At 42.6% G+C, this 16,511-nt stretch overlaps 1 protein-coding gene across 5 annotated transcripts; it reads left to right on the top strand.

Annotated features, from left to right (window-relative positions):
- Positions 1–14: 14 nt before the first annotated feature.
- Positions 15–14,398, top strand: PPP1R2 (protein phosphatase 1 regulatory inhibitor subunit 2). Of its 5 annotated transcripts, XR_003528782.1 has the most exons (8): positions 15–211; positions 4,428–4,535; positions 4,978–5,058; positions 5,355–5,458; positions 6,691–6,873; positions 8,058–8,265; positions 9,632–9,682; positions 11,033–14,398. XR_003528782.1 is itself a non-coding variant. In XM_027650548.1 (7 exons), the coding sequence occupies exons 1-6, from the start codon at positions 51–53 to the stop codon at positions 9,634–9,636; spliced, it is 642 nt and encodes a 213-aa protein (XP_027506349.1). In that variant the 5' UTR covers positions 18–50; the 3' UTR covers positions 9,637–9,682; positions 11,033–14,398. The 5 variants fall into 5 exon arrangements, 3 of the variants coding, with proteins under 3 accessions (XP_027506347.1, XP_027506348.1, XP_027506349.1); XR_003528783.1 differs by lacking the exon at positions 8,058–8,265 and having other exon boundaries at positions 16–211; positions 6,691–6,902; XM_027650548.1 differs by lacking the exon at positions 8,058–8,265 and having other exon boundaries at positions 18–211.
- Positions 14,399–16,511: the final 2,113 nt, after the last annotated feature.

The following is a 16,511-nucleotide window of genomic DNA, read 5'->3' as shown; positions in this document are numbered from 1 at the left end:
CCGGGGCGGCGGCGGCACCGAGCGGGCGGGACCGGGCGGGCGGCGCGGCCATGGAGGCGCCCTCCGTGCCCTCGGTACCCTCCGTACCGGCCGCCGCAGGCCGCGGGCCCATCAAAGGCATCCTGAAGAAGAGCGGCAGCAAGGCAACGTCGGCGGGAGCGGCCCTTGGAGCGCGGCGGGCCAACCCGGCCTGCGACGAGGACGAGCACGGGTGAGGCCCCGGCGGTGGGGGGCGGCGGCGGCGGCGGGTCCCCGCGGGGCCTCCCTCCATCCCTCTCTCCCTCCCTCCGGCCGTCCCGCTCGTCCGGGGTCCCGCGGAGCGGGGTCAGCCGAGGGCGTCTCCAGCCGGGGCTCTGCGCTGCCCGTGCCCGGGTGATGCCAGGGGTATCAGGGGGTGCCCCCCGTGCTGCGGCGGCTCGGGAGCTCGGCTCCTTCGGCAGTGGGAGCACCTGCCGGGGCTGGAGTACCGCTGGGAGCGGAGGGATGCCGGGCTGTGCTCCTGGGCGGAGGCGGGCGGTAGCTGTGCCCGTGGCTCCTGCCAAGGAGTGGCACTTCCCTGCCGGTGTGGCAGCTCACAGAGGGCTTTACAGATGCAACGAGGGTAGTTCGCGCTTTGGGAAGTAGCGCTTTGCCGTGTGAGATTTACTCTCAGCCTTCTCAAAGGCAGCTCGTGTAACCAGAAGCGTGTCCCTGGGGAGGGGACCTCTCCTGGGCTGAAGTGTCATCAAGATGTATTGAATCATACGTAGAGATCTCACACTTGAGAATGTGCACAGGCCGTGTGGTTTGTGATCTGACTGACATGAAAATCTTGGTTTAATTGTAACGTGCTGAGTTAGTCCAAATATGCAAGAAGTGGTCTTTAGCCGGCCAGCACCTGTCCTTGAGCAGTGAGAATTCCTGCACTTTTCCTGATGCACTCAGCATGTGCCTCCTAATGTTGCTCTGAGACTCCGTCACGTTATGGTGAGCAAGGTTTGACCTGAACTCTGTTTGTAAAATTGCTTTTGACATTTTTCTTTATGTGGGACCTAACTCCATATTGCAAGGAGAGAAATAATGATTAGAATAAAATGGACATGCAGGGTTTTTTCTTTTCTTTTTTTTTTCTTTTCCCGTTCTTTAGTTTTACTGTTATGTAGCACATGGTGTTCAGTACCACACCAGACATGAAGTACAGCTATTGGTAGCCTCTGTTTAATTTTCTACAGTTTCTTTTGTACCATGTTGAATGAGCAGGAATTGGAGTATGAAGTGATGAGCATCTGGTGTACTGGTTATTGCACACAGTAATTTCTTGGGAAGCAGTTAGTGGGCAGGAGTCCAGCTTCTATTTCCTGTTTACCAATGTGAGTCAATAAAGTCAATTAGATTATTTCTGAAATTGCCTTGCAAGCTAAAGGATATTGGCTAAACCTGGCAGGCTGCAGTAGGAGATTTCCAGGAAAGATCAGTACAGTGTATTTAAAGCTGGCTTGTGTGCAGTTATTATTTTTGATTGGCAAGCATCATCATATCAGTGTTACTGTTTTTAAAAATGATAAATAGTACAGCTGTGATTTTCCTTGCAGATTAAAAATTATTTAATAAATTCAGGTATCTTTTTTCTTCATGTACCTCTGTCAGCAGCCTCTCTGCGTATTTCCAGTATTGAAATTCAGTTCTGAATATCTTTTAAAAATAACTGGAGATGAAAGAGCTCATTGTGTCAGCTGTCATCTTTTAAAGATCCATGTTCAGTAGAGCTCTCATGGGCTTGCATCATTCTTGACCTTGCACTGTCAGTGATGGTAACATTCTTTGGAAAACTTCCTTAATGAAAATATGATGCAAGATGGAAGCTTGAGAAATTGGGACACCCCTGGAACTGCATCCTGAGATCTGAGATCGTGGTTTAATGGTAGATATGTTCTTGGCATTTCTCATGTGCAATACTTTTTGCCTCCAGGCCCCTGTAGGAGCCTTTGAGCGATGGGATCTGATGTTTTCTAAACAGCGTGTGAGTGTGTGTTTCAAGCACTGTGCTGGAAGAGATGAGCCTGCTATGGTAGGAGCGAGGAGTGAGGTGTTCCTTGAGTAACACTGCTGCTGAGACTTCTTGCCAGTCCAGGGTGTGGTGTCAAATGAAATTATTGTGTATTTTTAAAGATGTGAGAAAATACAAATGAGCACTTCTGAGATTTTGCAAATGTGATTTTCCTAAGGAAGATTAGATTTCCTGTTTCCGTATCTGAAGGGGTGTCAGGAGGCATTTCCCTGTCATAGTCCTGAGCTCTGTCATGAGTGTTACACTGTGCAGACATGCCTAAGCATGCAAAATTGGGGACAAACAAGGGAGATGTGGGTTTTTAGAGCACTTAGTCACTCTCCTGTGATGGCTTTTTACATGCAGTGAAGAAATGACATGTTTGTCTCTTTGCCACTAATGATTTCTTTTGTCCCTAGCTGAACTTTAAGTTGTGCTTTGGGAGGTGTTCCACAGCCAAGGCTTTTAATGTTGGAATCTGAGTTTAAAGAAATGAGTGTGAAAAACTAAACCACTATGAACTTCTTCACTCTTTTATTTGTGAGTCACTGCCTTGCTCGCTGTAGGCTGTCTGATTTCGAAGCAGCGAATACAAAGGGATTGTTCCAAGATTGCCAATGTTGTTGTTGGGTATTGAGTTGTGAGCCCAGGCAATAAACCTTGATGGACTCTGGGCAAATGAACACAAAGGCTGTGCTGGGAGTTGCTCCCATCTGTCATACTTCCTGCTCAGCTGAGCTCTGTCTGTTCACAGGGGCCGTGTACCCTTGGCCAACTGCCGTGGCTCATGAAAACCCTCACTGTGCAACCGGGTGATCATCTTAGTCGTAGGTGAACTTCAGGCTGATGTTTAACTGGTGATTTTTCGGCTCCTAAATAGAAAGGTTTGAATGACTGGCGTTCCTAGACCAGAGCTGCTGCTTTGTCATCAGGAAGCTCATGACTCCTGGCCCTGCCAGAGCCGCGATCGGGCTCACGTGTTGTCCGCTTAGGCTGCACAAAATGATTAAATAGACCTGAAGCCTCAAACATGAGAGCTTTTCATCGGTTACTGTATGCTGAGGGGATTAAGATCACTCAATTTGTATTCTTTTGGAGTGTAAGTCTGTGGCATGTGGGATTCAGCATCTATTTTTTTTCTCCTCAGTTTTTTTCCTCCCACACTGCATTACGCAGTGCTCCCGTAAATGTAAAATTTTAGTTTGTGCTTATCAGTTTTTGTTTTACAGAGAGCATTCTGCTCAAGACTATTTGTGTTATTGAGATTGAATATATTTTTCGAGTTTGTTATTGGAACACTCTGTTTAAACTTAGAGTAGTTAAGTGGAAGTCTTCCAGCCAACTGTCCCTCCCCCCCAAAAAAAACCAACCACACCAAACCAAACAAAAACCCTACAAAACTCATGAAGTCCTGTAACATTTGCTTCCTTAACTAATAATTTTCAACAGGAATATGTTAATTCATAAAGTAATACTAAATTGTGAAATTATTTTACTAGTCTAAAGTTAGATTTTTGGCTTAAGCTAAGGGAAAGACCACCTTATACGAAGCTTGCAATAACCTTTTGTAGAGAAAATGTGGAACATGGTGGTTTTTGTTCATTTAACATTTTTGTGGCTTTTAGATCAGTGGAGGGATGGCTCTTCCTCTGGCCACGAGACAGTTGCTTTCCTTGTGGCTTATATGTTTTGTCAGTGAGCAGTCAGTGTGGGTGAGCTTTTGTTTCTCCAAATACACATAAAATGGTACATTTTCTGGTTGAGTGAGGAAATTCTAAATAATATAACATCACTGGTGCTTGTCTGTGTAAAATGTGAAACTCCCTCAGCTTAATTACAGCAGTGAATCAGTTGGCTTATGATTCCAATTTAGAATTACAAGAGCAGTATTAATAACCAGCTTGTTCTGTGCTGCTTATTTTACTGCAGGGGGGGATTTGCTGGTTGGTGTTGTTTATGTAACAGGTTTGGTAATAATCATAGCAGCTCCCTGAGCAGAGGTGAGCTGGAAGGTATTGGGTTCTGCTGAGGTCTTGTGGGGTGTAATAAGAGTGCTTTGTTACAAGTTACTGTAAAATCCAGCAGTTCACAAGACAGTGATTGAACAAGACCAGTAGTTTCTGGATTATATGAACAAGAATACATTTATAGATCACTGAGTTTATCTGGCTATTATGACTTATTAGGGAAATTAAGTTGCACTGATAATTCGTCATGACATAAGTATCTATAGAACAGTATTTATTAGTCATACTTTGAATATGTCTGTGTGTCACAACAATATTCTTTGCACTTAGGATGTAGTAAAGATCAAAAAATGTTTTAAACATTCTTTCTGTGGTCAAACAGCACTAAATGTTTTTAGAATATAAGAAAATTTAACTTTGTTTTCTTATTTCAGTAAAAAGTCCCAGAAGTGGGATGAAATGAACATCATAGCTACATACCACCCTGCAGGCAAAGATTATGGCTTGATGAAAATAGATGAACCAAGTACTCCTTATCACAGGTATGCTTGCTAAACTCCTGAATGCAGCCAGGTGACGTCATAGTTTTACAGCAAAATTGACCTTGGGGGTGATGTAATATTTATTATGGCTGATTATCTGTGACTGTGCAGGCCTACTGAATGTATGCAATGTATTCAGATTTACAAAGCTGCTAAATAAAGCTTATAGCTACTGAGGAGAACTATCTAAAAGAGCAAAGTCAATTTTAGAAGGTTTATGTCTAGCAGGCTTTAGGCTTTGAATGGAATAAATAAGTCTGACTTGTATTGATTTTATTTTTTTCAGTGCTAGAATCTAATGTTGTCATATCATTATTTAAAGTAGATTTGGAAAGCTTTTAAAGTACTAAAGAAGTCTTTTAATTGAAGGTTTTGACTGTTTTCTCAGCAAACTTTAAGCAGCAAATTACTAAAAGAAGCTACTTTTTGTTTTCTCTCCAAGCATGGTAGGAGAAGATGATGAGGATCCAGTGAGTGATTCAGAAGCAAATGAGCCCTTAAAAGCAGACGTGCTGAGTAAAAAGTAAGTATTGTCATAGAAAACATTGACTAAATGTTATGATAATCTGCTCTTTCCTGGGGTACATTTTCTTTATGGAAAGCTGTTGCTGGTTTCTCCAGAAGTTTCATTTTTGCTGTTGTCAAATTAACTGCTTTTCAGTGTTTGATGGCGCCACTAGTAAAATTGCAGGTTGTTACTACATGAAAATATGCAAAAATAATGAACAAAGCAGTGTGTATGAGTGTTCTGAAATGCCATGTATTTGAAATAGTGAAAAACTTGCTGTTTCAGCATTTTGTATTGCATGATTTATGTAGACTGGCAGCTGCAGCTGAAGGTAAAGGACCCAAGATCATAGCAAGGCAAGAGGAAAGCAGTGAGGAGGAGGAAGAGGATGAAGAATTAACACCTGAGGAACGAGGTAGGCATAAGATGTTTCCTGTGTTTTGCTTTGATTTTTTTTTTCCTACCAAATAGTTTCAGATTTTCAGTTAGAAATGTTTGGGAAGAAAAAGTACTATTAGAAAAATGTTGTGATTTGAAAATGAAGATAAATAGTCTTTGAATAAATATGCTGTTTGTTTCTAATCAGGACTGTTTGGTTTGGGATCTACATATAAACAGGAATTTGCTGTTGCTGGATTCCTTCTTGTATACAAGCTTCAGCTGCAAGAATTCCTGCTAAAAAAATCTAGAGTCCTCAGTTAAGTTCTTTTGGTTTGGGGGTGAGGGAGTAGTTCTTAATATGGACATATTTCAGGTAGGCTTAATTCAATGAGTACCACTGCAATTAAGATGCTACTAATTGCTTTCAAACATACAGATGCTATTTCTGTTGTCTTCAAAGCAACTAGTAGGTGTATCCAGTAGGAAATCTACAGTTATTCCAAAGCAAATAGCACCTTTAATAGAGATGTTGTTTTGTGTTAACTTGAACTGGAGTGTTTTGAGGGAACAGTCAAACAACACTTCTGAGGTTTCAGTCTTGCATTATCTAGCTGGTGCTTCTCAGATTTCCTGGTCCCAACTTTAAGCATGTAACCCTGCTATTCTGAAGTAAGAACAGAAACTAACAGTGTTTGGGCTGCCAATAAGCAAAGTTTATTTTAATTATAATGCATTATTGCCAGACCTGCTAATGTTTAGTATATGGAGCAGAGTTAGGCTTCAGGCCATGGGGAAAGTGGAAAATATTTTCTTCTACATGTGGTAAATATATCTCTCATAACTGACCTTTGGTAGCTAGCCAGGAGTCAGGCCACATCTGCACAAGTTCATCTTCTGTCCCACCAGTATGTCTCAGTTTGTCCCTAAGTTTACTTAGAAACAAGGCTTGTGAAACTTTGGAATTTTGTGTGCTGCTACCAGATGCTTCTCTTGGTTCAGACTTGCTCTTACTTGCAAACAGGTTCTTTTTAAAGTGCTTCAGGCATTCCAGTCCATCAATTACTATCCTTTTTGTGAGTCAGACTCAATATAAGAACACTCCACTGCTTGAAGAAAATAATTTTAAATCAGTGATTTACTAAATAATGTATTTTCAAGGTAGGAACAAATTTGATCTAGGAAGCAGTGAGTGCCTCTTTGAAGAAGAAATAGGTTAATTTTTCTTTTTAAGGGAAGAAATAAATATTTGCATTTGTTTGTTCACAGAGAAAAAGAAACAGTTTGAAATGAAGAGAAAAATGCACTACAATGAAGGAAGAAACATCAAACTGGCAAGACAGCTCATTGCAAAAGAACTACATGGTGAGGAGGAGGATGATGATGATGAGGATGAAGAGATGTCTGATGCTGCAGATGAGGAAACAATGAGTACAGAAGCTGCTGTACATGGTGAGCTACTGATTAATTAAAAAGCACGTGTAAGTACTGGTGTCCCTTTGAGCTGTTGGGAAACGGTGAGCAGTGCTGCACACTGTCTTGAGAGGTAGATCTGTAGCATGGAACACAAACCACCAGTGTTGATAAATAGCACATAGGCTTTTGTTTGTTGTGACAAAACAGAAAAGCAAACATCTCTGCTTCCTACTGTTTCCCCAACATAACTGACTTTGGGCAGAGAAGTTGCCAGCATCCTTTTTAAGGGAAAAGCTGTCTTGTACCCAGCATTAAAAGCTGTGGCCACACAGGAGAGCCTGGCTTTTTGTTGTGGGTCAGTTCCCATTCTGCTCCCAATCCATCCTAGAGCCAGCAACGGGAAACAACCATGAATGTTTCCTCTCCACTGAGACAACTGTATCTTAACTTCCTAAGGAAGAAAACTCTAATGTAAAACTGGTGTTAGGCCTTCAGTACAGACTTGTCCTTGAGCAGTAATGTTTATTTCTATAGTATGGGATAAGACTCTCAGCTTTGCTTTTAGTGCAGCTACTGGAAGAAAGTCTGAGACTTTTAGGTTGGAGCTGTTTCTGAAACCTGCTTCAGGGCTGTCTCTTCACAGGAAACTTATAAAACTATAGAGGCTGACATCTTCTCTTTCATCTTTAAGCTGCTCTCTGGGTGAAAAGGGTAAACTGTATAATAAAAGTCTTAGATTTTTGTGGTGGTCTTCTGGTGAATAATTACAGTTCACTTCCCACCTGTGTGTGTAACAGCACTTTGAACAAGTTTTTGACATTAAAAAACCAGACATCTGTTGCTGATGGGCTGTGAAGTCTGTAAGCCTCATTCATCTGCGGGTGGCAAAGCTATGAGATGTTAGCATGGTCTGCAGACTTGGGAAGATGCTGCATGGGTTTAACTTGGTTCACGTGTGCTTTTCACAACCATGTGAACTAGGACCTCTTCTAAAATTCATTTAAACTCCACACAATAAAAAGATGATATGCAAAGTTGCATGTTTAAGTTCTGTGGATTGCACATTTTAGTCCCATCATTTATTACAGGGGGACTAATGCCTTCACAATTGCTCTGAAAGGGTCATTTGGTTCATGTCTGAGACCCATTACTGGACTGACTTAATCCAGTAACTTAACATATGCCTTATAATGGCTAATTACTAGAACTTCACTCTCCAGGGGAAAGGAGGGCTCCCATAGGCAACCGTATGACCTTTCTCCATGGCTTGAAGCTGCCATCTCTCTGCACTCTGCTGTAAAACAGAGGCAACTCCGCTCCCCAGCTGCATTCGCCACTGGAAAGAAGGCACACCTTTGCAGCATTTTTCCATCTCTATTGTTGAAGTCCATTCCACCTTCCTCATAACCAGCTTCAGAGCCACAACTGGTAATTATCAATTTTAGACTGCTCATGGCTTATAAACTGTCTGCCAGTTTATCAACCCATTAACTAACTGGTTCACCTCTACACCATAACATATAGAAATACTTTCCATTAACCTGATGTAGTTCTCAATTCTTCACTTTTCTATCATTCTGCTTAAACCTTGATGTTTCATTATGTCCTAATCTCTGTATCAACTCTCACAGCTTTTGGTCTCTGTCCTTGGATCAGTTCTTCTGAGGTTCAGTACTGGTCTCACTTCTGTAGCAGCTGGTGAACTGAATGTCCTCAGACATTCCTACATTGCGATAAATGTTCAGCAACATAGCTGTGTTAATGTCAAAGTTTTACTGAAATAACTTTTTTGAGATTACATCTGTTTCTCTCTCATCTGTATTCTGAGAGCACAGAAGAATTTTCTTATTCATAAATGTCAATTAGAGCCACGGAACATTTCTCAAATAGATGGTTTTAACAGTTGCTACTTGGGTTTTTTGCCCATCTCTGCTTTTGGTCATGCTGTGCTTTTGGTCACATTAAGCACTTGAGTATTTAAAACAGTATTTCAATTTGATTGTTTCCTTTGTGGAAGTAGATCAAAATGCTATTAATATTCATGTTCCTGAGATTGCCTTGTTAGTATTGTAAGAGTATAGAAAGATTATTCACCTGGGTAGCTTTCAAAGAGCTCTTTGACTTCAAATTATGTTTTAAAGTGCTTTTGTATAGGAAAGGAGGGGTTGAGTGATGCAGGAGCTGATTTTTGCAATGGCTTGTATTGGCTTCACTGACTAACAGCCCTGACACTTGCTTTTAATTGCAAAGGAAATGTCTTGGGTTTTCTGGTGTTGTATTGTAGCTACATTTTGATAAATCCTTCCACTTGACTTGAGTTCTTGGGAAGTTGTGGAGATGGTGAGGTGATGTGGCTTCCACTCCCCAGTTACGCCTGTCAGTCTACGTGAGTGGGAGCTGCAATGCAGTGTCTTTTTATTCCAACACAATAACATGACTTCTGTAGTACTGATGATTATTGCAGGTAAAGACGTGACATAAGAGGCATTTCCTAGTGGTCTGTTGTAACTTTAGGGCTCCACTGGCTCCTGGGTTGTCTTTTAGGCAATTTGAGACCCTTTTCTCACTTGGAAGTTTTTTTTTGTCTATGAAGATCCCTAAAAGGTTCTGTGCCTCATCTGATGTTCTTTTTTACCCTCTAATCCTGTCTGGTTTGTATTTGAGTAAAACTAACTCTTCTAATCTCTACACTCCCCTTTTGAAGAAGGGGCTAAAGTCTTAGGGCAGGTTTTTAAGAAGGCTCCTGTCAGACACTCCCAGGTTCACTAATCCAAGTTGCGCTTCTTGGTTACAGACTGAGATTTCTTGCCGATCGAAATGAAGATGGCCAGTCCAGTCAGTGATGGTGAGAACTCTTCGTGTATTTTTGCCCGTCTCCATTGTGGCTGCTGAGTGTTCTAAATGGATGGGGTCATTCCTTGCTTGCCTCAAGTAGCTGTACCTTATCCTATTCATATGGATTCTAGCAGCCAAGATTTTTTGTGGAAAAGAAAGTTGAAGTCGCAATAGACTGTGCGTGGCACAGAGGCTGGAACTAGATGACCTTTAATGTTCCTTCCAACCCAAACCATACTATGATTCTGTGTTTGCTTGTTTCAACATTTCAGCTTCTCTGGCTACTCCCTGTTTATGACTCCATGAACAACATAAATAGACTTTGCCAGCAGAAGTGACCTTTGTTCTTCTCCATAAAAACCTTTCCTTTAGAAGTTCTCTTTGAAATCCCTGAAGGGAATATTCTTGATGTAGGTAAATTTAAGCATGATGATTGCCCTGCAGACCTGTCTTTACTTCTGCTGCAGAAAAGTATCAGGTAGAGGGTATTGTCTGTAGCAGTTTAATTGACAAGCAGTAAGACTATTGTTCTCTCTCTCTGGTTCATTTAGCTGTGCTAACCTTGCTGAGAGAATGCCCATCAGCTGAGCTGTCCCTGACTGGGTGTGCCCTTTGGCCTTTGGTAGATACAGAATACGCTGTGTTTTCTTAACCAGGGCAAGCATCGCCCTAAAGATGATTTAAGTGAGAAGGCTGGGAGCACACAGCAATTGGTTCTGCTGGTTAACTATGCTATTTGCTTGTTAAACTGCACATTACCAAACCTAACTCATGCCCAAGCTTAACTGGTCTTTTAAAGAGATTATTTTGATGTGGTATTCTTTGATCTTTCTCTTCTGCCACTAATTTTTAGGCACATACATATATATAGAGAGAGTGGACTTTTTTTGTGTAAAAAGCACTAATAAGGAGTTTTCTCCAATTTGTTGCTGTGCTTTGGCTCAAAACCATGAATTAACAACTTCCTGAAAACACAACAGACTGTGCTCCTTCATGTATAAAGTTGGGGGGTTTTATTTCAAGTGTCTCACTGAATTGAAATTTGACATGGAAAGTACTGTGTTTGCTGATGTTCAGGAACTTCATGTGTTAGGTCTTAACTCCTGGGTTAAATCCTCCCAGTTCCAGGGGTGGTGCTCGGTGTGCTGAGCAGTGGTGTTGGCCACCTTTTCAGAGCGTGAGGGTAAAATAACTACTTTAAGTTTCTGCACTCTTAGACTAAAAGCTAATACATTGCTAAGATGGCAAATTTAACCTTTGGAGAAGCAAAGATGATTTCAGGAGGGTATTTATGTGTGTTTTGAAAATATCCAATGAGTGTGAAGAATTATCTGGTTTTTTTGTAATCTTTCTTACACAGCACATGTTACTCGTGACCAGCTGGAAAGTAGAGCACACAGCATAGAAGAAATCTGTCCAGAACTGTAACTGCTTGTCAAAGACACAAATATAAACATCGCTTCATGTTTTTTGCAATTAAGGCTCTTAAATGTTGAGAAGCATATCAGTTACAATGTTGTATTGCCAAGAATGTTAATTTTAGACTTGTCCATTAGGCAGCAAACACTGTCTGATTGATTTATTCTTGTGCCTAGTATTTCATGAAGAATACTGCTTCATAATCTGTTCAACCAGAATGGCATTCCCTGTATGTATAATGCTGATTATCTTGCGTGATGTACTGTTACTCTTGCTTTGAAACACTCACTGTCTTTCGGTTTTTCACTATTTATTTGAGAGTGTTCTAGATGTGGTGTCTCTTATCGAAAGGTTTGGGATTCAAGAGCCAAACGGTACAGCATAATATCAGATTGACATGTGAGCTATTTATCAGATGTGTTAAGCAATTTAAAAAGGGATTATTTAAGTCCTACGACCTTTTTGTAAAGTGTTGACCTGTTAATCTAGATTTCAGTATGTTACTGCCTGCACTTTCCCAGTCTTTAGAACAAGAGCTGTGTTATTTCTTAAGAGCGGTGTTTGGAATCGGTTGTTAGTTTCTGACTAAAGCAGTACTAACATCTGGTGGAGGGAATGTTTTGACACTGGAAACGGCTGACTTGATCTTTGCATTTCACTGTCATTATCTCTTCCATCGGGACTGGCTGTTTTGTGGAGCTCTCTTTGGCTTATTGTGACAACATGGAAGTTTCCTCCAGCTTTTCTCTTAAAACCACATCCACTGTCACTCTTCTGGCTCATTTCAGACGTTTGGTTCTTTCCAGTTGCATGAACAGTGCTTGTGCTACTAGCACCTGAGGAAAAACACCCAGCCACAAGGAAATCCACATCAGGACTGTGAAGATGTGCTGAGCTTAGGCTCTGGCTGTTCTTTATTAAAGATAACTGCTGTTGATCTACTCATTTGGGGTTGGCAACCCCCATACTGAAAACCACTGGTCTGTATCTTCCTATGTCCATTGCAACTTACAGCAACTGCTTTTATAAATGAAGGTTTTTTGGAAGACTAGAAGGGAAACTGCCTAATTCAAATACTTTGTTTACAGTGTGATTATATAGCCCCCATAAAGAGGGATTCTGCACCTCCAAATTGCTGTAAGCAACTTCCCACTGGGTGAAATTTGACTGGTGAATGTTCCGGTATTCAGAGTAGTTCCTGGGGTTTATTACACAAACAAAGTAATACACTTAAGCTTTAGCTTGGTTATGGAATACAGTGTATATCTTAATTTTGATCTGAATTTGATATGTTGCAAAAATCCATATAATTATATGGATCTATTTTAAAATGTCTTTTTCTCCACTGTATATGTGAAGTTTGAATAAAGGAATGAAAGTTATTTTACAGTTATATGCATTCTCAGGTGTGAGCTTTCCTGAAGTCCCAGAGAGATTGAGAGTGAATAAGGTGATAGGATGCTGTCCTTTGGAAGAATTATACAGGAATAATTCATTAGAATGGATGCATTGCCAAAGATACCTGTGAGTTGTGCTAACTGGGTGTTGTAGTGTGCCTTTCCCAACTGTTTCCTCTCCTTAGTAGGTAACAAGGTAGTTAGTCAGCTGTGGGTTATTTAATCTTCTAAGGTCCTGAATCAGGGTTAATAGCATCTTTTCACAAGAAAGAGTTGAACTCTTGATTCAGGCCAGTGTGGTGATGCTAATTTTTCAAGATGGATAATGCTATTTCTTCTCGTATCAAACACAGGCACTTCTATAGAATAAACAGGGGTTAAGAGCAAGCATTTAGATACTTCTGACTCCTCAAGTAATTTATTTGAGCTTTAAATTTGGCTCACAAGAATAGGATTTCAAAACTCTTAAGTTTGCTCCCTTTCCATAGCAGTTTGCAGTGTTCAGAGTGGTGTCTGCACTGAGCTGTTTCAGACCCCGCGCCAGGCACTGAGGTCCTGCTCGGCAAAGTCACGTCGCTTTCAGAGGGGTGTGAGTGGGTCGGGGGTGATCAATGTGTGTGGGGAACACAGATCTGTTCTGTGAGGCTGTACAACACAGTACCTGTACTTGGTGATAAGTACACGTGGGTACTTTGTACCTGCAGTTAAGGTAAAATCCAGCAGCACCAGCTCTTATCCAAGCTAATGTCCTGTCCTCCTTACCCACGCCCTGCCTTCTGTGTCCAAGACCATTTTGGTGCTCAGTGGGGCTTCTCTGTACCCTACAAGGTCTAGAAAGCATTTTGTTTAACAAACAACCAAACTTTGCTAACTTCCAATAAAGACCTTTCCTGTAATGGCTTCCAAAGTCCCGAATGAAATGAGTGTGTAGCTTTGAGGGAGGTACAGTACATAAATGCATGAAGATGGTTTTAAATTAACCTCAGAATGTATAGTAGGCCCTTTCATCAGTCAGATGATTTTGAGCTGAGTGATTTCCCTTTTTCCATGCCACCAAACCCCTAGGTTCTAGTTTGATGCCATTTTGAAACTTGTTTTAGTTTGGGGTTTTTTTAAAGGCTTTGTTCTCTTCATTCTCCTTGGTGCTGGCAAAAATTCTGTTCTGCTGTTTCATCTTCCTCACCAGGAGTGCAAACCTGATGTCCCTGACACTGCTTTTAACTGAAAGGCAGGTTTACTTGGTTTTCTCCAGGCTTACACCTTCATGTATTTTAAAAGCTAAACCAGGCAAGTAGTTACAGATACTCTATATAGCTTTTTTTCCAAAGGGATGTCTGATTTCCCTCTACTTGGGAAATATCAGTTATAGTTCCCTGCCAAAGGGACAAGAGAAGAAATGCCTTTTTTTTTTTTACATTGATGGGGATTTAGCTTGCATGTACATCTTAATCTTTAGGTGCATATGGTAAAGGTTCATTTGTACAGTACAGAGTGGTATAAAGAAGAAACAAAAGATATACAGCCCTTACTAATGTGGACAGTGAGCTCCACAGCATCATAATTGTGAAGCTTCTTGCACAGGTTTGAGTCCTCAAGCTGCATCCTGTTTAGAGAGAGCATTTTCAATATGCTTCCAATAGGAAGATAACTTGCAAATAAGAGCCTTAACTCTGTCTATAAAGTCTTTTTTTTCTGTTCTTAAAGTTTCTTTCACACCAAGTTGTACACAGTTCATGGAAACTGCAGATATTTTTTCCACTCTCATGTTAAAGCTGTAACTCTTACCAGAACTCTTTGTTTCTGTAATATGCTTTTTTTGTGGTGTTAATTATGATGCCACCTCGCAAATGTAATTATTCTATTGGAAACCAGTGTTAAGTGTCACAACGTAAATAAAACCATTGTTTTCATTACTGCCTTATGGCACCAATACTAATCTATTGGTTTTACTTCTTGGAGCTCTTCAGAAGAAACCAGCAGCTACTGCAGAGTTTGCAGGCGTGTTCACAGATAGATTCTTAAACCAATATTGCAATTTCCTTGTGACTGCAAGTGCGGATGTACTCTTTAGTGTAACTTTTATATAAATCAAGTTTGTACACACTTTCAGATTTGTTGGCTTACCTGGACCTCAGGGTAGATCTGGTAACCCGAATCACGAATTTAAGACAGCAGCACCACATAAAAGGTTGCATTTTTCAGGGTGTTTTTCTTTGTGTGTTGTAGGATTTAGGCACGACTGGTCTGTCTCTTCATGGTCAGCGTTGAGTAATCACTCACTACCACTGAGTAATGGAAAATTACTAACACCAACTACTCCTTAGGAAGTAAAACTATTCCCAGAAAAAGAGCTGGGCTTTTTACAATTGCATACTTCAGCTGAAAAGTGGATTTCACAACATCAGTGCAGCCTAACTGATACAAATATTTCTTAACATGATGCTTCTTCTCAGTGGGTGTGACTTGACTCCTTAACCAAACTAGTGGTAGTTTGGCTACTTTTGGTGAGGGACAGCTCACAAAAACATACGGTTGTTACATCTGTGTAACTTGGAGTTTGGTTCTGACATTTCACCAGTCTTAGGAAAAAACCCTGACACCCTAAACCACAAATGAATGAATCACAAAGTGTCCCTTTGCTTCTGTGAAAGGACACCTGAACTGAGAGAGGAACAGTAAGGGTACTGCAGCCATTCACCCTCTTAGAAACAAAAGAAGTCTTATGTTCCCCTCCATCCTTCGATGCTGAATGTTTGTCCTTGTGACACCACAAGGATGTCGGAGGTGAGAGAATGGGGAGAACAGGAAAGAGGAAAAGAGAGGTGAAACATGGTGCAGATACTGGGGCAATGGAAGGTGTGAGGGCTGCAGGGAATAAGTGGGCTCGCTGGAAGCAGGTATGGCAGCTCCTCAAACTCCTGGAGGAGGTAAGTGTGAAGATTATCAGTGCACATCAGCTTCCCAGCACAGCGCCCCTGTGCTTGCAGGATGGAGCCCGGGACGTGTGACTGCTTCATCTGTGCCAGGTCTAACCTGAACAGTAAGTCGTACTTGTCTGTCCCTCCTTTGGGGACGAGCAGCATGGCTGGAGCTCCTTTGCTTGTTAGTTTTACATCTGGGAACAGTGGCTAAAGATCTTTTCTGCATTCTCTTAAGGGGTCAGAAATCTACAATGTTTCTGCAGTCCTTCACTGCAAACTGCGAGAGGACCGACATGGTCCTTTTTCACTCTGTGATACGGTCCTTCAAAGAGTATTCTCGGGCAAACCCGAACACACAAACACCTGATAGTCTTTGACAGGAACACCTGCGGTCTGCGTTTCTCCTTCAAAGACACTTTCGCGTCTCCTCTAGGTAACACAACTCCGCAGTGATTACCACGGTGTAGAAGTGCATCACGCCGGAGAGCACCGAGAGCTGGGGCTTCTGCACGGTGACACCCTCAGCAGGGACTGGCCCTGTGTGCCCGTGTGTGCCCTTGTATGAACTCCCGTGTTAGTCCGTGTGTGCGGGTCCGTGCGCGCTCCCGCCGCAGTGCCCGCCCCGCCGGCCGCGGCACCGCGGGCCCTGCTCGCCCCCCGGATCACCTGCTCAGACGGGCGCCGGGCCTTCCAGCACAGGTGTCGCTCCCCAGGGGAGGGGTTCCCCTGTTTAATGAGGAGCTTTAATGTAACATATCCCGCAGGCACAGACCGAGCACGGCCCGGCCCGCCCCTGCAGCGCCGACCCGGCCCGAGGCCTCTGTTCCGGGCGGCCGCGGCCATGCAGCCTCCCATTGGCGGGAGAGGCCGGCGGCCGTGCTCCCATTGGCGGGACCAGCTGTCACTCTTCGCACTCCGATCCCTGCGGGGCCGGCGGTTGGCTGCCTCCTGGGGGTGGCCGCACTGATTGGGCGCTCTCCCCGTTGTGCCCGCCTCTCCCGCCTCGCGATTGGCCCGTGCGCCCCCGCCCCGGCGGGCGGTCCCCGCTGGCTGCCCGGGCCGTCAGTCGCGGCGGGGCGGGGGCGGTGCTCGGAGCTCTCTG

This window comes from Corapipo altera, unplaced genomic scaffold, assembly GCF_003945725.1.
Source record: "Corapipo altera isolate COAL_440 unplaced genomic scaffold, ASM394572v1 54, whole genome shotgun sequence".
NCBI classification, from domain to species: Eukaryota; Metazoa; Chordata; class Aves; order Passeriformes; family Pipridae; genus Corapipo; species Corapipo altera.
This window is presented reverse-complemented; position numbering and strand designations above follow the sequence as displayed.